The 25,442-nt window shown below is 48.4% G+C and overlaps 1 protein-coding gene across 2 annotated transcripts; it reads right to left on the reverse strand.

The window, feature by feature from the left end:
• Window positions 1-1,343: 1,343 nt before the first annotated feature.
• LOC310644452 (SPARC-related modular calcium-binding protein 1-like) lies at window positions 1,344-24,736 on the reverse strand. 2 transcript variants are annotated; one of them, XM_083369436.1, is made up of 12 exons: window positions 24,570-24,736; window positions 13,068-13,266; window positions 12,571-12,683; window positions 11,776-11,875; window positions 10,086-10,136; window positions 8,621-8,680; window positions 7,556-7,633; window positions 6,158-6,350; window positions 5,554-5,636; window positions 4,997-5,096; window positions 4,302-4,549; window positions 1,344-1,910 (listed from the first exon to the last, which is right to left on the reverse strand). In XM_083369436.1, exons 1-11 carry the CDS (start codon window positions 24,639-24,641, stop codon window positions 4,309-4,311), a joined length of 1,290 nt encoding a protein of 429 aa, XP_083225562.1. In that variant the 5' UTR covers window positions 24,642-24,736; the 3' UTR covers window positions 1,344-1,910; window positions 4,302-4,308. The 2 variants fall into 2 exon arrangements, with proteins under 2 accessions (XP_083225562.1, XP_083225563.1); XM_083369437.1 differs by lacking the exon at window positions 8,621-8,680.
• Between the last annotated feature and the right edge of the window lie 706 nt (window positions 24,737-25,442).

Genomic DNA, 25,442 nt, shown 5'->3' on the forward strand with positions numbered 1-25,442 from the left:
AACTGGAAGGCTGCTGGGAATCTACTCCGGCTGTTCCCATCTCCAGTGGATTTGAAGAAAGATTCCTGAATCGGTCGCAATTTGTGATAACTCATTGGCTCCTTAACAGATCGGCAATCTTTTGCAATTAATTCCCCCCCTTTACAGTCTAGCTTTTAGACCAATGTTTCTCAGCCTTGACAAGCTTTTCAGATGTGTGGACCTAACAGAATAACAAGAGTTGGGAAGGGACCTTGGAGGTCTTCTAGTCCAACCCCCTGCACAAGCAGGAGACCCAGTACTGTACAATTCCAGACATGTGGCTGCCCAGTCTCCAGCTGATGGAGCACCCACAACTTCTGGAGGCAAGCCGTTCCACTGCTTAATTGTTCTCACTGTTAGGAAATGTTTGCCTAGTTCTAGGTTGCTTCTCTCCTTCATTTCCATCCTTCGCTTCTCGTCCTCCCTTCTTTCTGCCGCTTTGGAGAATAGCTTGAGCCCCTCTTTTTTGTGGCAGCCCCTCGAATATTGGAACACTGCTATCATGTTCCCCCCTAGCCCTTTTCACTAAACTAGACAAGCTTGCTGGGGAATTCTGGGAGTTGAAAGTTGCCAAGGCTGAAACAAATTACATTTGCTTGTGAATATCTGGGGGGGGGGGGTGTCTCAATCCATATTTCAACAGATCAAACACTCCTCGGCTTTTCTAAGATCCTTCAAACTTATCTGGCTGCTGCCCCTTTGTATTCAGGCAGAGTTCTCTCCGGCTGGGACAGAATTTCTTTTGCTAAGCAGGAGGCGGTGGTTAAAGTCAGTTGGGCCCAATCTTATGCCCTTTTTTTGCCCATGGTGGCTAAGCGAATCGCGACAGTTGTTAAGTGAATCATGCGGTCATTAAGCAAATTCGGCTTCCTTGAAATGGACGTCTGCGCCCTCTTTTCCAAGGGTGAAAAAAAGATTTCCTGGTTTGCGTGTTTGCTGGCTGGCACGTTACAGCTAGTCCTGAAACTTACAAGAGTTCGTTCAGTTACCAAGGTTACAACAGCACGGAAAAATGCGACCGCTTGTAAAAGTGGTCGTAAGTCTAAGGCCTGCCTGTATTGTGAGACAGACATGATGCAGAGGCCACTTCCTTGGAAACGGCTGCGGAAGGCAGAATAAACCATTAAGGCAGGGGTCTTCAAACTTGGCCCTTTTATGACTTGTGGACTTCAACTCCCAGAATTCCTCAGCCAGCATGCTGGCTGAGGAATTCTGGGAGTTGAAGTCCACAAGTCATAAAAGGGCCAAGTTTGAAGACCCCTGCATTAAGGAAATCAGAAGACAAAATTGCAAGAAAGAGCATCAAATCTTCCTTCCTTGGATATAATTTATTGATTCAAATAGCCTATGCAGATAAGACTAGAGTTGGTTCTAAAATTCAGCTTATTTTTCCCCAGGGACTTAGGTGGGGGAATTGCCCATTATTATTATTATTATTATTATTATTATTATTATTATTATTATTATTATTATTATTATTATTATTATTACTATTATTTAAAAAAATACATCTTTTTAAAAATGCTCAGAGATGGCCATCATCCTCTGACGGTCAGATTTTCCCCTTTCAAAGGAAGGACACCGTAAAAATAAAGCGAGGCTTAAAATATCATCATCGTTACAAAATCTACGAAGACAGCGGATTACTGCAGCGTCTCTTGTTGTCATTTTTAAAGCGGAAGGAGGCAAACGCAGGGAAAACGGGCGGGCTGGGCTTTGCAGTCACCAATTCTCCTGCTACTTCCCTGCTGCAGAAACGTCCTCGTAATTCTTGGCAGAGAAAAACGGTCCAGCTCTTTAAAGTGTGGAGGGTCAGCAATGGAAGGCAGGAACGCAGGCACGGGGGTGGGGGGGAGAGAGATTCCATGCTCTTTTGCAGGAGAGAAAACCTTTGAACAAAAAAGGAGAAAAAGATTAAGGAAGCGGGAAGTTGGAATACCCCTCAATACAGGCAATCCTCGGCTTACAACCATTATGTTCAGTGACCAGTCCTTGCACTTACGGACCGTCACAGCCTCCCAGGGTCGCGGGATTCCCTTTTGCGGCCTTCCGACAAGCAGAGTCAAGGAAGTCAGATTCACTGAACAGCCGTGGTACTGACTGAAGCTCAGTCAGAACAAGAGCTGGAAGGGACCTGTGAGGTCTTCTAGTCCAGCCCCCTGCTCAAGCAGGAGACCCTATACCAGGGGTAGGCAACCTCGGCTCTTTTATGACTCATGGACTTCAACTCCCAGAATTCCTGAGTCAGCTATGCTGACTCAGGAATTCTGGGAGTTGAAGTCCATGAGTCATAAAAGAGCCGAGGTTGCCTACCCGTGCCCTATACCATTGGAGACAAGGGCCTGTCCAGTCTCCTCTTAAAAGCCTCCAGGGATGGAGCAGCCACAGCTTCTTGAAGAACAGTTGTTCCACTGTTCTCACTGTCAGGAAATTCCTCCTTAGTTCCAGGTTGCTTCTCTCCTTGCTTGGTTAGTTTCCATCCTTTGTTTTTTTTTTGTCCTGCCTTCTGGTGCTTTGGAGAATAGCTTGACTCCCTCTTCTTTGGGGCAGCCCTTAGATCAGGGGTCTTCAAACTTGGCCCTTTTATGACTTGTGGACTTCAACTCCCCGAATTCTTCAGCCAGATACTGGAAGACTGCTATCATGTCACCCCCTGGTCTTTCTTCTTCACTAGGTTGGCCAAACCCAATTCCTGCAAACGTTCTTCGTATGTTTTAGTCTTCAAGGCCTTTAATCATCTTAGTTGCTCTTCTCTGCTCTTCTCTTCCCCCCCTGCAACATCTTTTTTATAACGCGGTGACTAAAACTGGGTGCCGTATTCCAGGTGTGGCCTTACTAAGGCTTTAGAAAGCGGTATCAATGCTTTAAACTGATGGGTTTGGGGTTGGATTTAAATAAGTTTTAACACATTTTTAGTATTGTATTCTTGGGCATAATTATTTAATTCTTTTTAATCTCCTTTTTAACTTTTGTATTTACATTTTGATATTTATTTATTGCCCTGTACACCGCCCTGAGTCCTTCGGGAGAAGGGCGGTATAAAAATTTAATAAATAAATAAATAAATAAACTGTTTTGGGGACACGTCTTCTTCCAGCCTCAATTATATCATCTTAAGTTTCCTATCCTTCCCTCTTTTTTTCACATCTTCATCCCAAGAAGGCAAGTTTTCTTGTTCTTATTTGCTTTTGGGCAACGATGTGAGTTCTGGATCAAGAGTTAAACTCAACTTAGACAAGGATCAGCAAAAACACCCAGCAAGAAAAATCCCCAACAGAATTTAACCCTGAAAGAAACACAACCGGGCAATGAAACCCATTCAACGATGCGGAGGCGTTACATCCTCGAGCGTCCTGAATTGACGTCTTTAATCAAGGAAGCAGGTTTTGAGTTCCTCAGGGTACTGTTTGTTAAAAACAGAAACAATCCTTTTGTCCCCATTTCTCTTAAAGGGTTTCAGGTGACTCTGGTTGTTTTCACAAAAGAAGAAATGCCAACTTAACCCACTTGGAAGGAAATAGCTGAGAAAGTTAATCCAGGCTTAATCTGCTCTGTAAACAACTTTTTGTTGGAAGGATTGGCAGAATAAAATTGGGGGGGGGGAGGGAAGAGGCTTGGGATGGATTTATTAAGGGACAGTGGAGGGGGGGGGGCTTGAGAAAGCACTGATTAATTTTGTTCCAGGCCTTGCTAACTCCAGCCGCTCCCAATTTTGTTCGCAGCACCAAATACAGGTAATCCTCAATGTATGGCGATTCATTTAACAAAACAGTTTAAATTTACAATGGCCTCGGAAAAAGTAACAGATGACCGATCCTTAGATTTACGACTGTTGCTCCACCTTCACAGACACATTGTTGTGGCACTGAGCAACTGTGGGTCACAAAAGGGGATCACATGGCCCCAAAACACGGCAACCGTCATAGATACGAGTCGGTTGCTAAGCGGCTGAATTTGAATCAGGTGACCCTGGGGATGCTGCGAGTTGTAAGTGTGAGAAATGGTCGTCAGTCGCTTTTTCCAGTGCCGTTGTGACTTCGGTCAGTAAATGAACTGCTGTTAAGTCGAGGACTCGCTGTCACAAATTCCTGGCAGGCAGGCAGAGTGCTGTCCAGATGCTGGACTTGGGAGTCCAAACTGTCTTTGAGGGACGCTCTGCCAGACCTCTTTGAGCCCCAGGAATTACATTAGGGGAGACCGCTTGTCCCCCCCACCTTCCCTGGAGTTGCAAGTAGAAAGGGGGGGGTTTCTGCAAAAGCCCACTGCCCCCAAATACACACCGGTAGGTTAGCTGAGCCCCAAACAGCCTCTGAATTCGGGCAGCGAGATCAGCTTGTTGCCGCTGAGATCGCAGTAATCCAGGAACTTGCGGGCGCAGCGTTTGGGCCGGGCGTTCTGCTTCATGTACTGCTTGAAGGGACGCAGCTCCCGCTCGCTCACGCCGTTGCTGAAGTCTCTGTCCAGGTGGGTGAACTGCCAGCGCACGGCCCGCTCCTCCAGGCTGGGGGCCACCAAGGAATCTGGAAACCTGCAGAGACCGTGTCTGATTTTTATGGGATTTATTGTTGGTGCAAGTCAAGATGGCGAATGTAATGTTCCCAACAACCCTGGGAGGTACGTTGGGCTGAGGGAGAGCGACTCGTCCTGAATCACCCAGGCGGGATTAGAACTCGCCATCTCCTGGTGATTGGGCCAAAGTCACCCAGGTGGCTTCCATGCCTAACGTGGGACTAGAACGCATGACTTCCCAGTTCGTGATCAAGTATCTTTACCACTGCACCAAACTCTTTCTTTCTTTCTCTCTCTCTCTCCTTCATTCCCTCCTCTCTCTTTCTCCCTCCCCTCCAGACATGGTGGAAGTTGAAATCCACACACCTTAAAGATGAAAAACACAACTCTGCACACTATCTTTGATTGTATGGCTCACAGACCAAAGGGGCTCCCTTTTTCGTGATGGGTCAGCCTGCCAATTTACCTGCGGTAGGGAATGGTCATCAGCCTGGACTGCAGCATGTGGGAACTTAAAGCTTTGATCAGCTGTGTCAGGAATTGTGTTTTCTTTGACCCGGGACAACCTAGTTGGGAAGATCAAAAAACCAGAACAGAAAGCTGCTGAAAGCCTTGTTGAAAATAAACATTTCTTCCTATAGTTCGTTTAGTGACTGAAGTTACAACGGCACTGAAAAAGGGACTTGTGACCACTTTTCACTTACGACCGTCGGTCACGTGATTTGCATTCGGATGCTTGGCAACTGAACTCACATTTATGACGGTTGCAGTGTCCCAGGATCAGGGGATCCCCGTTTGCAAGCTTCCGACAAGCAAAGTCAAGGGGGAAGCCAGGTTCACTTAACCACCGGGTTGCTAACTTCATAACTGCAATGATTTGCTTAACAACGGTGGCAAGAAAGGTCGTAAAACGGGGCAAAACTCACTTAACACGTTTCTCACTGAGCCACATAAATTGGGGGCTGATTTGTGGTCGAGGACCGCCTGTTATTTTTAAAAGGAGGGAAACAGCTGCTTACTTACCTGGCAGGATTCGATCTCGGAACAAGGACCCCATTTCTGTGCTCTTGGCTGCTGCATCAGCTTCGCAGTCAGGGGGAAAGTTTCTGGAAAATGACAAAAGGAGAAATGAAGAGAAGGCAGTTTGGGGGGCAGGCAGTTGCTTTCCCTGGGGGACACCCCACCCCCACCCCATTTTTAGGCATTAGGAAGTGAAAGAAACCCCAGACCAGACCCGTTCCAGATCTGGGCCTCTCCCAATTTTTCCTGTCTTTCTCTTTGCACAGTCTGCTTCTGACAACTTCCCCAACTATGTTGGGACTGCAACTCCCAGAATTCCTCTTGGTGATGGGAATGCTGGGAGTTGCAGTTCCAGGACATATCCAGACAAGTGGGTTGACCCAGGGCTCTCCAACCTTGGTAACTTTACAACTTGTGGACTTCAACTCCCAGAATTCCTATGCTGGCTGAGGAATTCTGGGAGTTGAACTCCACCAAGTTGCTAAGTTTGGAGACTCCTGCTTTACGCTAAAGGATGTGTGTGTGTGTGTGTCACTGAACGTAGGAGAGGAAACAGGGGACTCAATCAGGTTCAAACTCTGGCTTCAAGACAGGTACAGAAACTGACCGGGTCGAGGTCCCTGGGATGGGCCGTCCGGTGCCCACTCGCACGCACCAACAGTAGCCTGTGGCTTGGTGACACTGCACTTCCTTGTAGGTGCCGTCGCCTTCGCACTCTGGGATGAAGGTGCCCTCCTGCTGGTGCTGGCGAGCCTCGTGGATGGCTTCCCGCCGTTCCTGTTCGCACGACGGTGGATATTCTGCACCGGAGAAGCATCAGGCACAAGTCGCCAGGAACAGGAGTTGAGTTCAAAAGGCTAAGAGTTCATGGCATGCTACCACTACGCAAGGATCCAATCTACTAACAACAGTCAAGCCCAATTGGCGCCAGAGAGGAGTCAACGGAAGTCACGGGAAGCTGAACTTGGTTCTGAACTTGTGGGAACGCAACAACTCTAAACTAGTGACACATTTGACCCCACCTTCCAGTTCAGCCTGCTCAACTCCTACAAGGAGGATGAAGCAGGCAAAAAAAGCCTCTTAAAAACACATTTTTTTGGTAGCAAATGCTAAACCGTTGAAATGATTTTCAAAACTAGACTGGAGAACTACCTGACAGTTCTTAGTGCAGATAGTCCTCAACGTACAACCACAGCTGAGCCCAACATTAATGTTGCTAAGCAAGACAGTTGTTAACTGAATTTTGCTTCATTTTTGTCACAGTTATGTGAATCACTGCAGCTGTGAAATTGGTAATACAGTTGTAAACTGAATCTGACTTCCCCATTGACTTTGCTTGCAGAGGGTTGCAAGGGATCACGTGGCCCCGGGACACTGCGGCCGTCATAAATAGGAGTCGATCGCCAAGAGGCCAAATTTTGATCCCGTGACCGATGGGATGCTTGCAACAGTCGTAAGTGTGAAAAACGGCCATAAATCGCTTTTTTAGTGCTGTTGTAAGTTCAAAGAGTCACTAAACAAAGTTGACAACTACTTGTATAAAGATCTCCTGCCTTTCCAACTCTGTGACTTATATTCTGTATTCTGTAAATGTAGTAAACTTCTATTTGATAGAGATTTATACAGAATTGATGTAGATTAGAACATAGAGTGTAACAAGAATAGACCATTTGACCGGGATGCTAAGGTCTCCTGCCTTGAGCAAAGGGCTGGACTAGAAGACCTCTGAGGTCCCTTCCAGCCGTAGGACTCTATGAATCTCCTCTGTGCCTGAGTTTGGGGCAATATTTTTCTCCCACGGGTTCCTGTAGTTAACACATTCTTGCACAGGTGAAAAGGAACGGACTTTGGGGGGGTGGGCTCCTAGATCCGGACTCTGGACAGATCCGGCACTGGACAGAAATAATTTTACGATTTTAATAGTCGGCCACCCAGAGTTCTTTTTTAGGGTGAAATGAGCAGCAAATAAATTCAATGAATACTTCAGTAAGAAAACAGATTTCACCTGGAGCCGGTTTCACCGTGTGGTTGTTCTTGAAATCCGGAAGGATGATGGGAATCAGGAAAGGCAAGGTGGTGCCTTCTGGGTTATGGACATGAGCAGGGTGGGATCCGTGATGGGCAGAGAAGCAGAATCATTGGCAGGAAAGAATGGCAGAAGCAGTTAGGGCAATCATGTAGCATCTGGAAACCATCTGGCCCCACCCAATTCTTTGGGGCCTCAGTGGCACATCCAAAGGGTCTCCTAGTCCTGTTCAAGGTGTGCGGGAGCCCATCTTTATCCCTTGCCAGGCTTCACGGAGAGGGTCTCCCTCACCAAATAGGGCCGGGTACCCCACTCCCAACTAAGGGCAGCTGTTCCAACCCATCCACCTGTCCTCAGCCACCAAGGACTGCCACTGCTTTATATTCATTTAACTTATTTTCAAATATATATATTTAGATCCATTTGTGAGTGAGACGGTGAGCTCTAATCCCGCCTTGGAGATAAAAACCGGCTGGGTGATTTTGGGCCAATCACTAGGAGGCTGGGAGTTCTAGTCCCACGTTAGGTATGACAGCCGGTTGGATGATTTTGGGCCAATCGCTAGGAGGCTGGGAGTTCTAGTCCCACCTTAAGCAAGAAAGCTGGCTTAGGCAAGTCCTCCTCGCTCTCATTCCAGCCCACCTCACAGGGTGGTCGTTGTGGGAAAAATAGGAGAAAAGAGGATTGGATATGTTTGTCGGTTTGTTTGTAAGAATAAAGGGATATTAATAAATTAATTAATTAATTAATTAATTAATTAATTAATTATGCACAAAAACCCAGGCAGGTCAGGTCTGGCAAGGAACATAATACTTTTTGCAAGGCAGGAAAAACGGAATAGGGTGACTCAGGCACGGCAGGTGTCCACATTCTCCATTTCAAGCATGCATCGTGCAGTCCTTGCCTAGCACTGCAAACACACCCTGTGCGACAACGGCCTGATTCTGGCAAGTCCAAGCAGCTCGTTCCCCACCCCACAACTCAGGGCGGTGGCATGGGTGGCCCAGGCCAGGGGGCAGAAGGAAGGGAGGGCTAGAGACCTACCTGGCTGCCTGCGGGGCAGGGGGCTGGGCTGAGTAGGCCGAGGACCGCCACCACCTTCTTCTGCGTTCAGGGAGGAAAAGAGGTGGAAGGCAGCTATTACAGAGGGCTTAATGTCATCTTCTCTGTCCAAAGAGTGAAAGAATTTAGAGCTACAGGGAGTCTCCGGCCAGTGACGAGACTTCATCGGGGTTTTATATCTGACCCAAACCCAGGGACATAAGCCAACCTGAACCCCAAAAGGGATGGGCTTTCTTCAGACAGAAGAAGCTCAATCGGTTGAACTTCTGCCTGCTAAGCAACCCTCCAAGGCATTAAAGGACGGAATGCAGAAACTTGTTTTGGTCAGGAATGCCACCCCCCCCCCCTCAGTAGTCCAAGTCGCTAAATCAGTTGTTTCTCAACCTGGGCAGCTTTTAGATGGGTGGACTTCAACTCCCAGAATTCCCTAACCTGGCTAGGGAATTCTGGGAGTTGAAGTCTCCTCATCTTAAAGTGGCTAAGGTTGAGAAAGACTGCTCTAAACACGTGTTTTAGATGTGTCTTCCAGGGAGGGGCTAAGGGCTGCTATGAAAGGAGGGGAATAGGTGACGCCTAATTTTAAGACTTCTTAGATCTCTTATCAGTCAGGCTCCAAAACCCAAAGAAAGGCAAGTCGACTTGCACCATAAGATATATGCTGTGGAACTGTTAGGGTGGAGCCGTCTTCGCCCTCATTCTCTCACACAAACTCTCTGAACTGAGCTGCCGCTTACTCCGCTGGAAGGCAGCCCCTCCCACCTGGGGATCCAGGCTACATTCCACTGCATCATCAAACGGTGGGAAAACACACCACCAACTGTTCTGCTGATGATGGAGGGGGGTGTTGGGAAATGCAGGGGTATCCTCAGAGGATCAAAAAAGACAAGAGGGGGGCCATAAACGCGCAATCAAAATCTGCATGGTGCACGAAAAAGGGGGCAGGGCTTCATTGCCTAGTGCTGGCCCTCCCTCTTGGCTTTTTTGAGCCCCACCAGGCATCCATGGGTGGGTGTCCGTTTCCCCCCACCCCCAAGGCTCAATTACGCATTCCTGAGCTCCAGCTGCAGTAATTTTTATTTTAACAGTTTTTTAAAAAATTGTACATTACTCAAAGTTGCTCTGTCTCAATTTGACATATGACTAAAATTGTGTCAATCCATCAAATGCCTCTTTCGATCATGCACCAGTCCAGAGGTGCAGTACTCACCCATGCCAACAGAGGGAGCACTTTGCATCCCAGGATTGCCAAACTGAGATTGTGACACCACCTTTTCTAGCGGTTCAGTCAAAGCCCTAGAGGCTACATTCCCACAACATGCTAAAGTGGGTTAGTTTGAACCACAGTCAGTGTATTGTGTGAATCCAGGTTGGGTTAACTCACTAACCAAGTTAGGCACATCATGCACATTCAGTCCCTGGGCATAACAGCAAGCAGGGGGAGACGTACCTCGCTTAGAAGAATTGGCATCCTGCCACGAAGTTCCCGCTGAATCCATTCCTGGTTGGGGAGGAAGCAGAAGAGACAGAAGGAATAAAGGGGCCACCAATCAAGGTTTACAGATAGTCCTAGATTTATAACCACCATTGTGACTAGGACTTCCAGCCATGTGTTTGAGTCGTGCCTGATTTTTGCAACCTTTTCTGCCACTGTTATTGAGTGAGTCCAGCCCCGGGATGCCAGTTGCCAAGCACCCGAACTCTGATCATGTGGCCTTGGGGAATGCTGCAATGGCCAGGGGGGCTTTTGCACAGGTTCGCCTGGTGCGCCAGTTGCAGCCCTATCTGGACCGAGATGCCCTACGCACAGTCACCCATGCGCTCGTGACCTCCCGGCTAGACTACTGCAACGCTCTCTACGTGGGGCTGCTCTTGAGGACCACTTGGAGGCTTCAGCTGGTGCAGAATGCAGCCGCGCGAGTTGTGATGGGGGTTTCCCGATACTCCCATGTAACACCTCTACTCCGCGAGCTGCATTGGCTTCCAGTTGCCCTCCGGGTGAGATTCAAGGTGCTGGTGATGACCTATAAAGCCCTAAATGGCTTGGGTCCGGATTATTTGAGGGAACACCTGCTGCCGGCATCAACTCCCCATTGTCCTGTGCGCTCCCGCAGGGAGGGCCTTCTTAGGGAACCGCCGGTGAAGGACTGCCGGCGGGTGACTCCCAGAGAGAGGGCCTTCTCTGTGGGTGCGCCTGCCCTTTGGAACCAACTTCCTATGGAACTTAGGACTGCCCCCGACCTCCGTTCATTTCGTTGGGACCTAAAAACTTGGCTCTTTGAGCTGTCTGGCCTAGACTGAGGGGTTTTTAATTGGGTTTTAAAGTTTTAATTTTGGGGCTTAAATTTAATTACTTGTTTTAAATTTATTTTAACTTTTGTATTGTATGGTTTCAATTGCCCTGTAAACCGCCCTGAGTCCTACGGGAATAGGGCGGTATAGAAGTCAAATAAATAAATAAATAAATAAATAAATAAATAAATAAATAAATAAATAAATAAATAAATAAATAGTGCAAGGACCAAGTGTGAGGACCAGTCATAAGTCACCTTTATCAGCACTGTTGTAACTTCAAATGGTCCCTAAACAAATAGCCGTAAGTTGAGGACTACTGTATGTCTTTTTTACCTTCCTCTAGTCAGAGTTTTTCAAAGTGGGCAACTTTCAGATCTGTGGACTTCAACTCCCAGAATTCCCTAGCTAGCGCTCTTCATCTAATCTGGATTTCTATCTGTTCTTGATCTGTTATTAAATATATTTTAATTTACTTTAATTTATTAATAAATATATTTAATTTAAGTTAATTTAATTTAAGTTGTTAATTTGTTAATTTCTCTGCATTAATTGTTCAGTTTAGAACAGGGGTCCCCAACCCCCGGGCAGTGGACCAGTACCGGTCTGCACAAATAAGCAAAGCCCCATCCGCAAGATGCAGGCAGTACATAAAACCACAGAAAAATCTCTCTCCACGGAAACGGTCCCTGGTGCCTCAAAGGCGGGGGACCTCTGGTTTAGAAGACAAGCTGGGACCCCAAAACAGGAAAACAAATGTTGGGTAAATTCCTTGTCCATCCGCCCCAGAAGCCTTGCCACAGGGAGGCGAAACCTTCCAGCCAGGGGATACGCGAGGAGGCGCTTACCTGTGCAATTGGGCGCTCGGTTCAGGGCAGACGTTCCCGCGATTGGCTTGCCTTCCGGAGAGGAGCACCAGCAGTAGCCAGTTTGTTTATGGCACTGGACCTGCGCAGGCGGGAGAGAGGACGGCTGAGCGGATGTGCCCAGGAAACAGAAACAGGTCATCCTCGACTTACAACCGTTCATTTAGTGACCATCCAAAGTCACGACGGCGCTGAAAAAAAGTCACTTGGGAGCGTTCTCTACCCTTATGACACGGCATCCCCGTAGACACGTGATCAAAATTCAGACTTTTGGCAACCGGCTCCTATTTGTGACGGTCGCAGCTTCCCGGGGTCACGCGTTCCCCTTTTTGCGACCTTCTGATGAGCAAAGTGAATGGGGGAAGCTAGATTGACTTAACAAAATGTGACTAACTTAACAACGGCTCACTTAACAACGGTGGCAAGACAGACCGTAAAATGGGGGCAAAACTCACTTAACAAATGTCTCGCTTAACGACAGAAATTTTGGGCTCAGTTGTGGTCGTTAAGTCGAGGATTGCCTGAAATCAAAATCGGGGGTCTATGACCGCACAGCTTTGATAGCACAGGTGCAGCCACCATCTTGCCTTTTTTGACCATCATCAGCCCCGCCCCCCCCTTGTCTGCCCTTCACCCTGAGGTCCGAAGGAGCACACAGAAGATTTATGTACTGATTAAATTCACATGCTTCCCCCCGCTCTCCATCTCGCTATCCAGAGCGACTCGAGACGGGGCATGATGGGAAGGGCCGTAAGGAAGACGCCGGAAGATCTTCACCTCCATGAAAGCGCCGTTCTCACTGCATTCGGGCACGTACGGGGCATGCACCTGGCGCCGGGATTTGGCGAGGGCAGTTGCTCGGTCCTCTTGACACCGGGTCAAATTGGCACCTAGGAAACCGATTGGATGCAGACACAAGTCAAGATCCAACGTTAAACCAATGTTTCACAAACTCAGTGACTTTTAGAGGACCACCTTAATTTAAGCAATCTGCCAATCCATCCATCCATCCATCCACCCACACTGGGGTCCCGTCCCTTGGAGGTCTGGAGAACTGTGCTCGTAACTGGAGGACTGCCTTTAAGCAATCAATCAGTCAGTCAATCAATCAATCAATTCACACTGCAGCCCTGTTTCACAGCTATGGCCACCTTGGAAAAGCCACCCTTGCCCCAAATTGTCTACCACGTCCCCCCCCTTGACCCAGGGGCACCTCCCTGCCAGCCTCCCCTGTCCTGATCTTCTCCCCCCCCTCCAAGTCTTGGTCTCCTTACGGTTGTTCTCGCGCTGGCCGGCTCCTCTGCAGCGGAAACGGGGCCAAACCTGCAAGGTGGGATGGCGACAGCGGGCTTTCTGGAAGGCGCAGGGCGATGGGTAAAAGGTCCCGTCAGAGGCACAGACGGGGCGGCCGGGCTCGTGGGGGCACTCTGCCGGGCATGGCAACTGCTCCTGGTCACTCTCCGAGATGAGGAACTGCAAAGAGGGCCGAGGTGCATTAAAATATAGGCAGTCCTCATCTTGCGACCACAATTGTCTGTTGTTAAGCGAGACATTTGTTAAGAGAGTTGTCTGTCCTGGGACAATGCAGGCCCCAGACAGATCTTCAGCCTTCCTCTCCCTAGAGACCAAGGTTGTCAAACATGGCCACGCGAAGATGGGGGGGGAGGACTTCGACTCCCAGAATTCCCCAGCCAGCCATGCTGGCTGGGGAATTCTGGGAATCGAAGTCCTCCCCCCCCATCTTCACGTGGCCAAGTTTGAGAAACAACCGCTTGATTATACAAAAGGCTCTTTGAAAGCTGTCCTCGTCAAGCAGACATGATGTCACCCGTCACCTTGACAGGTGGCTCGTCTTCTGACAGCCCTTCCTGTGCTGCGTAGACACAGACACCCCCCCAAAGAGTCTCCCACATCTCGGCTGCCCTCGCTTGCAGGAGGGGGGGGGTGCTGCTTCTGTGAAGGGTCTTTCAAGAGGACGATCCTTCTCAGCCCCCACCCCTAACCTATAAATCATTCCCAAGGGAAATCGGGGTTATACAGTAATAAATTATTTGCATATACAGACCAGGAAAAATAGAGGACTCTTCTAGAGAGAGGAGGGGTGGGCGGTGCACCCATCACCAGGCGACTGAGTTCTAGCCTCATCTTAGGGATGAACGCCGGCTAGGTGACTTTGGGCCAATCACCAGGAGACAGTGAGTTCCCCAGATGGCTTTCCTGCCTAAGGCGGGCCTAGAACTCACCGTCTCCTGGTGATTGGCCCAAAGTCACCCACCTGGTTTTCCTGCCTAAGGCGGGCCTAGAACTCACCATCTCCTGGTGATTGGCCCAAAGTCACCCACCTGGTTTTCATGCCTAAGGTGGGACTAGAACTCACCGTCTCCTGGTGATTGGCCCAAAGTCACCCACCTGGTTTTCCTGCCTAAGGCGGGCCTAGAACTCACCATCTCCTGGTGATTGGCCCAAAGTCACCCACCTGGTTTTCATGCCTAAGGTGGGACTAGAACTCACCGTCTCCTGGTGATTGGCCCAAAGTCACCCACCTGGTTTTCCTGCCTAAGGCGGGAGTAGAACTCACCGTCTCCTGGTGATTGGCCCAAAGTCACCCAGTCAGCTTCCATGCCTATGGTAGGACTAGAACTCACCATCTCCTGGTGATTGGCCCCAAATCACCCACCTGGTTTTCATGTCTAAGGCGGAACTAGAACACACGGTCTCATGGTGACTGGTCCAAAGTCACCCAGCCATGTTTCATGCCTAAGGCGGAACTAGAACTCATGGTCTCCTGGTGCATTGGCCCAAAGTCACCCAGTCAGCTTGCCATAACAGAAACTCAGCATTCATCATGCTTATTGCAGCTTCTCAGGGATGTCCTCATGGGTGGTCAAAAAAATCACCATGGGTGGATCAAGGCTCTACCTGAGGCAGGAGTGAAATGCAGGCATGCTGATCCCTACAAGTGATTTTTAAGCAGTTTGCAGGGAGGGGACTTCAAGACTTGAAGACTTCAAGTCAGCTCCTGGTGCGGGTTTTCCCCGCCCCCCCCTTTTGCTCCAGGACTGAAAGAAGATCGCCCGATTTTATGTGTCCTTTTTCCCCCCACTGCAAAGTAGTGTCACACCTTAACGTTGACAAACACACCCATGGACCTCCTCCTCCGACACAGCCTGCTTGGGGAGGCCTAATCCCAGCTCAGCTGCCTCCCAACACAAATATTAGTGCACATCACTAAAAGGCTGTCAAGGCTGGGGATATTTGTTGATTTTGCAGCTGACAATTTAGCGAATAATTGAGCCAAGAGGGTGCTAGCTGTTTTGGTGGGAGATGCACTTGGAAAACGTTGTGGCTCGTAAGACGGTTCCAAATATAACACAGGCCCATTTAGAGGGGAGGGGGGGCCTGGATGCTCCTGCGCGCACGTCAGCTGGGTTTTGGATACGGAAAAGGCTGCCGTCCTTGGCGATTGGACTTTGGTGGACGCTGGAGTGGAGCCCACCCCAAAGGTACGGGGGCCTAACATCTCCAAGCCACCCCCTGTGAAAAATAGAGGGACCTTTGGTGAGGGGGGCTTCCCAGACAAAGCCAGAGGCATTTGACACATAGAGGGGACACCTGAAATAAACTCGCAACTATGGAAAGCAGTCCTCGGTTTACAACCGTTCTTGGTGCTCTCTGAGCTTGGTGGTTTTCCTGGCAGACGTCTGATTACCCAAGTAGGTAACATCATTAGTGACAGAAGGAACTGCATACGTCCTCGACTTACCACAGTTCATTTAGCGACCGTTCAAACTTACAATGGCACTGGGGGAAAAAGTGACCCGCGGACCGTTTTCCACACTTACGTCCCCACGGTCACGTGACCAAAACTTCAGAGGCTGGGCGACCGGTTCATACTTATGACCGTTGCAGTGTGTCCCGGGGGTCACGTGATCCCCTTTTGCGACCTTCTGACAAGCAAAGTCAAGGGGGAAGCTGGATTCACTTAACAACTCTGTCACTAATTGAGCAACTGCAGTGATTCACTTAATAACTGTGGCAAGGCAGGTTGTAAAATGGGGCAAAACACACTTAACAAACACCTCACTTAACAACAGAAATTTGGGGCTCAATTGTGGCTGTAAGTCGAGGACTAACTGCGTAAGCAGACAGCAATCCCCCCACCCTTCTAGTACTGATGATGTTGCCTAGTTTGGTAATGAAACGTCTGCAAAAAACCCACCAAATTCAGAGAGCACCAAGGACCCCACAGTCATCACCGTCCTTCTCCTCCTCCTTCTCTTCTTCCTCCTCTTCCTCCTCCTCCTCTTCCTCCTCCCCACCACTAAACCCACTTTTCTCCTAGCACTGATTGCCTAGTTTGGTAATGAAACGTCTGCAGGAAAGCCACCAAGGCCCCCTCATGTCAACCCTGAGCTACAAAATATTCTCCTTTATTGTTTAACGATGGTTTGAAGTTACAGCAGCATTGGAAAAAAATTGACTTCCACCCGGTCCTCACACTTACAAGCCTCACATTCTGACAGTGGCATGATCAAAATTCAGACGCTTGGCAACCGCATCCCAGGGTCCCATGATCACCAACTCTGACCTTCCCACAAAGGCTTCCGACAAAGTCAGTGGAACAAGCCGGACTCGCTTAAGATTTGCACGATCCACTTAACAACTGCACTGAGTCGCTTACTAACCATGGGGGGGGGGAAACCCCTCATAAAACTGCCTTGCTTAGCCATGCACGCACGCACGGACAAACACACACACAAACACACAACACATTTCAGCTGTAAGTCTAGGACCTACCTGTAATAGCATTACAAAAATTAAAAATACAAACTGCCTCGCTTATCTGGTTTTAGCGGGACAAGATTTTTCTTCTTTTTCTTTTTCTTTTATTGCATTTATTGATTTATTTATCCAATTTATTTGCTCGCCATTTTGTGGTTCAGGCCACTCTTGATTTTTTTTTTTCCAAAAAACCAAAACTTGGCAAAAATGTCCCCTATGGCTTAGGATGGAGCGGTTCAGCGGCAAGGGCGAAGCGCTTGGTTTGAAATCTGTATTTAGTGGGGAGACTCTGAACCTCTGAACAAACAGGCCGGGGTAGCGGGTGCGAATAACCCAGCTGTCTTGATGCCAAAGGTGGAATGCCAGGGGGTGTGTCTGTGTGTTTGTATGTTTGGAAAAAAAATCTGCATCTGTTCCACACATCTCCAGGGCTCTCTGCAAAGAGGCAGCTGCCATCTGACCACTTCGGTCTTGATTGAGTAGCCAGCCGTAGGCATAGCCTGTCTCTTTGTGTCTGCGTCTGTGCATGAGTGTGTGTCTGTGTGTGTCTGTGAGCAACCCAAGCAGCTTATCTTGGCTCCTTGCACGCTGCCCGTAACCGCAGGAGCTGCAGCCAGGAAAATGTGAGTGCTGCATCAACAGAGTTTGATAGGCAGGTCTGCCTGCTACAGCTCTTCGTTCTGTGTCCTCCGTCAGCATCCAAGAAGCTGGGTGCCGCTCAGAGGAACGCTGCTTTAGGGTCAGGATTTGGGGACCTGGAGAAAGAGCAGGGAGGGGACGGAGAAGACTTCTCGGGGGACAGAGAAGCTCTGAGCCCATGCTCCTCAACCTGGTCAGCTTTAAGATGGGTGGACTTCAGCTCCCAGAATTCCCCAGCCAGCATGCTTTAAGATGGGTGGATTTCCTTTCCCAGAATTCCCCAGCTGCCATGCTTAAAGATGGACCGACTTCCCCTCCCAGAATTCCCCAGTCAGCATTTCGTAAAGACGGGGACCTGGAAAGAGTCGAAAGAGCAGGGAGGGGATGGAGAAAACTTCTCGGGGCACAGAGAACCTCTGAGCTCCTCAACCGGGTCAACTTTAAGATGGGTGGACTTCCCCTCCCAGGATTCCCCAGCCAGCATTTCTTAAAAGATGGATGGACTTTAGCTCCCAGAATCCCCCAGTCAAAATTGCTGGCTGGGGAATTCTGGGAATTGAAGTCCACAGGTCTTAAAAGCAGCCAAGGTTGGACACCCATCCACTACCCTGCGGGAGGGAAGAATCACCTCCCTGCAGCAAGAAACCCAGCGAAGCAAGAAGAAATGAGGGGTTTTTTGTGTGTTTTCACGACCATCTACAAGCCCCTCTCCAATTCCACGCAGGAGTCTTTGAGTTGGTACAGCCCCAATAAGAAGTGGGTTTAGGGAAGGGTAATGGCTTGTTGGCCGATTATGTGCTTTGCACACAAATAAATAAACGTTTTTTAAAAATACCGCAATCGCTCCCCGAGGAACGGCTGGCAAAAACTCTGGCCAGGAATCTACCAAGCTCAGCATCTCCACATCAATCAAGGTGCTTCTAAATGGACCTTTTGTTTCTCTAAAGTAGCTTTCCACCTTCCTAAAAGGCACCACTTCATCGGATCAATGCATTTTAAAAAAAAACACAACAACAACCAATTCAAGAGCCGTGGCTGGCATCGGGTCCAAGTTCCCCCCGCTTGCATTTCGCAGTCTGTTTTTTTAAGCCCACCACCCAGACGGGCCCCGTGGGGGATTCCAGAAAACCCAGCCGGTGGGGTTGTTTAGCTTGTCCGAAGCGTGTCTTCACCCGCTGAGACGTCGGGGACCAAACAGATGTGCCCTGAAGCCCAGCCAGGATCAACAACCCGGGGTCCACGCCTGGGCAGGTGTGCGTGCGCTACTGGTTGCAGACGTGCCAGGTGCCATCAGCCAACGCAACTTGGTCAAGCAGGCAACTCAAAAGCGACAAGACATGCTGCAACGGTTGTAAACAAGGCCGGCCTTCAATCCTGGGGGGGTTGGGGGTGCGGGGGGGGGCTCTGGGTTGGGGACCACGAATAAATATTGGAAACTGGGCTCTTTTCTAGCTGGGAGATGCCAGAAACGCAGACAGGGCTGGCCGCTGGCAAGGGAGAGCTCCAAGGTTCTCAAAAGGTGCTTCTAGATTAAAAAGTAGGCTGGGAGACCTTGGTGCTCCCAAAGGAAGTAAGTTGAGGATTCCTCGTAACACAAAACAAGAGGCTATCGTTGATCACTCCAGGAGGAGACCCTTGGGTTTTTAGAGTATAGGTACTCCTTGACCTACAACAGTTCGTTTAACGACCGTTCAAAGTTACAACGGCACTGAAAAAAGTGACTTATGACCATTTTCGCACTTACCACAATTGCAGCATCCCCATGATCGTGTGATCAAAATTCAGACCCTGGCAACTGGCGAGTATTTATGACGGTTGCGGCGTCCCGGGTGTGTGTGTGTCACGCGATCCCCTTTTACGACCTTCCAAAGAGCCAAGTCAATGGGGGAAGCCGGATTCACTTAACGACCGGCTGACTAACTTACCCACTGCAGGGATTCCCTTAAGAAGCGTGGCGAGAAAGGTGGCCAAGTGGGGCAAGAGCCACTTAAGGAATGTCTCGCTTAGCAGCACGCCTTTTGGCCTGGATTGTGGTCGTAAGTTGAGGACCGCCTACCTACAGTGCTGGGGCCCCTCCTTGGAGGAAATCAAGGCTGCCCAAATGCCTCTCCCTTTCGGCCAGCAGCTTGAGAGACAGGCAGCTCGGCTGGGCTCTCTCCCTCTCCGCTGCTTTGGCCTCTGGGCCTCGGAGTGGCCGGGCAGTGGGGGTTGCGGTGGGCCGTGGGCTGCCCTGCCGGAGCACACACAACTCTTTCAGCCGTCAGCTGGCAGCATTCGCATGCGCCTCCAGCAAAGATGGCAGAGGAATTTTGCTCTCTTCCCTTGCCAGATTCAAAGATCTATTGTAGGGCAGCTGCCCTTCAAGCGCTCCCCACCCCCACCCCCCCCACCCCAGACGACAAACGCCCTTGGTTAGCAAGGGCTGCTGAGTGGCTGATGAAGAGGGCCTTATTTGACAGGGTGGGGAGGCAAGGAGGGGGGTAAGAGAGGAGGGGGAGGCAAGGAGGGGGGTAAGAGAGGAGGGGGAGGCAAGGAGGGGGGTAAGAGAGGAGGAGGAGGAGGAGGAGGAGACCTCGGTGCTCTCTGAGTTTGGTGGGCTTCTTGCAGACGTTTCACTACCAAACTAGGTAATATCATCAGTGCTAGAAGGGAGTGAGATTTGTGGAGAGGAGGAGGAGGAGTCTTGGTGGTTTCCTTGCAGACGTTTCATAACCCAGCTAGGTAACGTTATCAGTTCTAGCAGGGAGTGTGGTTTGCAGAGGAGGAGGACTCCTGTTTGGGACGGTCACAGTGTCCCGAGGTCACATGATTCCCTTTTGTGGCCTTCTGACAAGCAAAGCCAAGGGGGGAAGCCGGCTTCACTGTACAACCGTGTGACTCGCGCCACAACTGCAATGAGTCACTCAGCAACGGTGGCCAGAAAGGCCGTAAGATGGGGCAAAACTCACTTAACAACTGTCTCACTTAGCAGCAGAAATTTTAGGCTCAGTTGTGGGCGTAAATCGAGGACCACCTGTGTTGACATGCCTTGTCCACACTGTGGTCTCGTAGCCTTATTTCTTCTTGCCTTACAGAATAATAAAACTATATTTTTGGTATAAAATATATCTATATCTATATATCTATATCTACATCTACATATCTATATCTATCTATTTATATTATATATTTATATCTATATTATATCTATCTCTCTATCTATCTATCTATCTATCTATCTATAATCTACTTCTCTCTCTCTCTCTCTAACGTCTGGCTTAGTTCATTGAAATTCAGACTCAGACCTGTTTCCCCTGAGATATAAAAAAATCAGATCAAGATGGAGAGAGACGTTCTTCTGCCTGGTCCATGGGCCACATCCAGGAGAAGATCCACGGGTAATGGTTGCCCGGTTGGGTTTCTGCCTACGGAACTTTGTTAAGGGCCCACAGAAGCGATGACCTCACTCCGAACAGACTTGGCCTCCCAAGAGCAGGTTAAAATTAGCTCCCGCGAGTGACTTGTTAGGAACTAAATTTGGATTTCAGTCCTTCCCAGTTTGGCAATGCTCTCTGTGGCTCGGGATATGCGAAAACCTGACCTGTTGCTGGATGCAAAGGACTGTCCGGCTCAAGCCCATCGTTCTTGAGGAAGGGACTACCGCTGGGGCCAAAGAACAGCCCCAAGAAATCCAGACAAAATTGAATGATGAGGTTTTCTCCTGCCAACCTGTTCCCAGAATCGTGCAAGTAGCCCAAACATTCAGAGTAATCAGCCAAAAATAGACTAACTCATCTCCTGGGGTTGGGTTGGGTTTTGTTTTCCCAGATAAGACTTAGGGTTTGAGGGGGGGGGAAATAATAAAAGAAACCCTTTCAAATCTACCACGTTCCCCTTTAGCTTCTTCTAGCATCAGAGATCTAAAAGCTGGGGAGAACAATAAAAAATAAAAAAAAAATCAGATCTTAAAAGGGAGGGAGGAGGATGTGTTTTGTCCATGTGGCACTTAACAACTAGGCAAAGCTTGATGGGACTTTTGTGGCTGCCATCTTGACTTTTTTGACCCTGGTTGGTCACTATTTTGTCCTTGGCTCTTCACATCTGGAGTGCTGACCACTGCATCGCCACAGGCAACTGACAAGAGCATGGGATTCTTCTGGGACATCTATATACAGGCAGTCCTCCGCCTTATGACCACGATGGAGCTAAATTTCCACTGCTGAGTAAGATAGTTGTTAAGTGAGTTTTGCCCTATTTTGCCACCTTCCTTTCCCCAGCTGTTAAGTCAATCACTGCAATTAAGTTAGCAATATGATTGTTAAGTGAATCTGGCTTGTCAGAAGTTCGCAAAAGGGGATCACGTGACACCCCCCCCAGGACGCTGTGACCGTCATAAATACGGTCAATGGTCAAAAGTGTGAATCATGGTCGTAGGTCACTTTTTTCAGTGCTGTCATTACTTCAAAGGGTCACTAAACGTGATCGTTGTAAGTCGAGTATTGCCTGTATTTGACTTTTTCTACTACAGTGTCTCTTGAAGCCAAACAAGAAATCGGCAAAACCCCCTTCCCAGCCAGAAAAGTAATTGGAGGGTAAGCAGACTGACAGACAACTGCAAGTACATTCCTGAATTATTTCTTGAGCAGTTTTCACAAGCAAGAGACTCAGAGGAAGTTCTTTGCCCAAAAAGGAGCTTTATAATACATAATTCAAGAGTGTAACCAAGAACAGGGGCCGGCGTAAAGACCTTCCAGACAGGACTTGAGAATCGATGCCCAACATTCCACCTCAAGTCCCAAATGCCGCAATCCTGACTCCTGACTCGTCACGTAGAAGAGAGAGATGCCACCCACGATTCTCTAAACAGGAAGGTCCCCTTCTCAGAGCGTCAACATCTACAATTACACAACCCTGAGCAGGGAGGGAAAAGAATGGAGGAAAGAGGCATATTGATAAAGCTATACACACACTTGGACTTCTCCTCCATAAGAGGTGAGAAGGGGCTAAGCCAGAAGGTGTGAACAATGGGAGATTTGGGAAGAAAGCGTTTCTTTATTTGATTCATTTATAAAATTTATAGGCTGCCCATCTTACCTTAAGGTAACTCTAGGAACATGAAGGTGAAGGAACTCTAGGAATAACACTACAGCAAAACCTTAGAAAGAGCTCATCTATTCCGTAAGCTAAGATAAGCACTAAGAGTTTTGCAAAAGAGGTCAACAACAGACAAGATTAGAAATTTCCGTGCTTACAGCTATCCATCAATCCTGGCACATGGTGACACAAAGGTCATCGTGCCTCTGTTTTGTTTTGGGGGTTTTTTGTAACATATTTTATTGATTTTTTTTTAAAAAAAAAACATAAATCACAATAATTGTTGAACAGTGTATTGTCTGGGTTACATCGATAAAACAATCATTAACAACTGATTTCTATAATCCACAATCCACATAACGGTTTAAATTGATTTCTTCTTTTTCCCAAAATATCCTCTTTTGCAAACATTGAGTTAATACAATTCTTATTGTTTTGATAGATAACAATTAAACATATAATTTCCCCCCACGTTTTTATTTATTATTTTTTTTAATTCCATTTATATCCCGCCCTTCTCCGAAGACTCAGGGCGGCTTACAAGCTTAGCAGTAGCCTTCATTCTATGTATATGCCTGCTTATTAGGGCTTTCGCCCCCCCCCCAAGCAGCATTATTACAAAGTCAGCTTAATTGCCCCCAACAATCTGGGTCCCTTAATTTTTTAGTTTTTGCTCCCTTAATTTTCTGCCGAGGGACAGCCCACTCAGTCAAATGAAGTTACTCAGGGACCGTCAGAAAATCAAGATGACTGTACGTGATGATGGATAGAAGACTGTGTCGGAGAAGACTTGGGAACTCTAAACTTATAAAACTTATTTTTTTAAAAGAAATCTTCCTTTCACTCAATTCAAAGAAACGTATATTCTTGTTTTCAAGAAGGGAACCCAAAATGTGCTTTGAGAGCCACAGAAAGAGCAAATATGGAGAGAGAGACTCAATTACTGGACACAGCAGTGTTCCTCAATTTTGACAATGTGAAGATGGGTGGACTTCAACTCCCAGAATTCCCCAGCCTGCGTGAGAGTTGAAATTCACACATCTTGATGTTGTCAAAGCCGAGAATGTTACTACAGATAGTCCTCAACTTATGACCACAACTGAGCCTAAAATTTCTGTTGCAAAGCGAGAAAGTTGGTGAGTTTTGCCCCATTGTATGACCTTCCTTGGCACAGTTGTTAATTTGAATTGCTGCAGTTGTTAATTTAGTAACATGGTGGTAAAGTGAACCTGGCTAATCCATTGATTTGTGAGAAGGTTGCAAAAAAGGGGATCCCATGACCCCGGGATACTGCGACTGTCATAAATGCGAGTCAGTTGCCCAGCATCCTCATTTTGATCACATGATCGTGGGGATGCTGGAAAGGTCATAACTGTGAGAAACAGTCATAAGTCACTTTTTTCAATGCCTTGGAACAGTCACTACAAGCCTACCTGTATAAACCAAAGTTTACAAACCTCTTTACCTTAAACCATGATACATGTTTCCAAGAACAGTTCATGGACCAACGACTGAAATTTAATCAAAATTAAGTTAACTCACAACCACAAACCTCATCCAGAATGTTTAAATAAATAGAATGAAGGAGAGAGAGAGAGAAAAAAAACAGATTTTGCTTTCGCTTCTCTGGGCTGGTGCCCAAATATTATTTTAAATTGAAAGAGTGACAATTTCCCCAGGTTTGAAAAAAAAAGGGGGGGGAGAGGAAAGGAGGACACCGTCCCCCCAAATGTTAGCTCTGATTCTCTCTGGCTTTGTATGAAAAGTAAGATACCAGACTGTCAAACTTTCTGCTTAGGAAATTATCTTTCTTTGCCAAATATTGATCTCTTTTAGAAAACAAAGCTTTTGAAATCTAGATTTTTAAACTCACAGACATTTCACTTGCCACATGCTGCGGCATGCAAACATTTACGAATTCACACTGTGCCCATTACCCAGCAAAGACCCAGAAAGAGTAGTACTGGGGGGGAAAAAACAAGGGAGGGGGTTTCTACCCCATTTAGCATCAGAGAATCAACGTGCCCCTCCCCAAAAGAACTGCACAGTTTTCTAGCCTTTACTGCCAGACCCCACCCACCCCTTTACGCTTCCCATTTCAGATGAATTATTTTTTTAAAAAAAACAACACACAAACCGAAAGGTTTCTGGGGTCCACCTGAGTTCTCAGAGGTTTGCAATTGGAAAGAGCAGCGTTTTTTTCAGCTTCTCCCTCAGCTCACAAACACACAGACCCACAAACGCAACAGACCCCCTCCCCTACGTTTGGACCGCTTCCTTACCGGAGTCGCATCCCATCGAAAAGGAGCTGTTAGTTGCAGCGAGAGCAGGAGCAGCCCGAGAGCAGAGAGCATGGTGTTGCTGCAGACCTTTCCGTTTCCCAGAGGTAGCCCCCCCTCCCTTCCAGAAGCAGGACGAAGGGACACACGGACTGGACACCGGCCGAGTCTCCGTCTGCCGAGTTATAAAGCGCCCCCCCCCTCCTCCTCCTCTCTCCCCAGAGACCACCAAGCTCTCCCCGCCCTTCCTGGGCAGGTCACTTCACTCCTCTCCAAGGTGTCGATGGAAGCACGTGGGCCACCAACAGCTGGAGGAGACTCCACGCCCCCCCCCCCCGTCGGGGAGGGGAAACCCCCACCCTCCCCTTCCAGGTTGCATTTGTGGCGGGGGAGGGGTGGGGGTGGGGGTGGCGATTTTAAAAATCAGAAATATTTACCTTCCAGCAGTTTTGCCAAGACCTGCCGCTCAAGCTCCTGGAAGGAGCGCAGAGGCTCCTCGACTCACAGTCCACAAGCGAGTCCCAGGTTTTGGGTGGCGGAGCCAGACCTTCGTCCCGTTGAGTCTGCGTGTCCCGTTTCACGAAACACGTCTCGCCACGGCATTCCGGGCGCTGAAGTCCACACCTTGGAGGAGCCTTGGTGGAGCAGTGGGCTAATGCCTCCTTAAGTTACACCAGCTGCCTGCAATTAGTGCAGGTTCCCGTCCCACCAGGCTCAAGGTTGACTCAGCCTTCCATCCTTCCCAGGTAGGTAAAATGAGGACCCAGATTGTTGGGGGCAATAAGCTGACTTTGTAATAATGCCGCTTGGGGTGTGTGTGTGTGAGAGCCCTAATAAGCAGGCATATACATAGAATGAAGGCTACTGCTAAGCTTG

The sequence above is a fragment of the Vipera ursinii genome, assembly GCF_947247035.1.
Source record: "Vipera ursinii genome assembly, chromosome: 9".
NCBI classification, from domain to species: Eukaryota; Metazoa; Chordata; class Lepidosauria; order Squamata; family Viperidae; genus Vipera; species Vipera ursinii.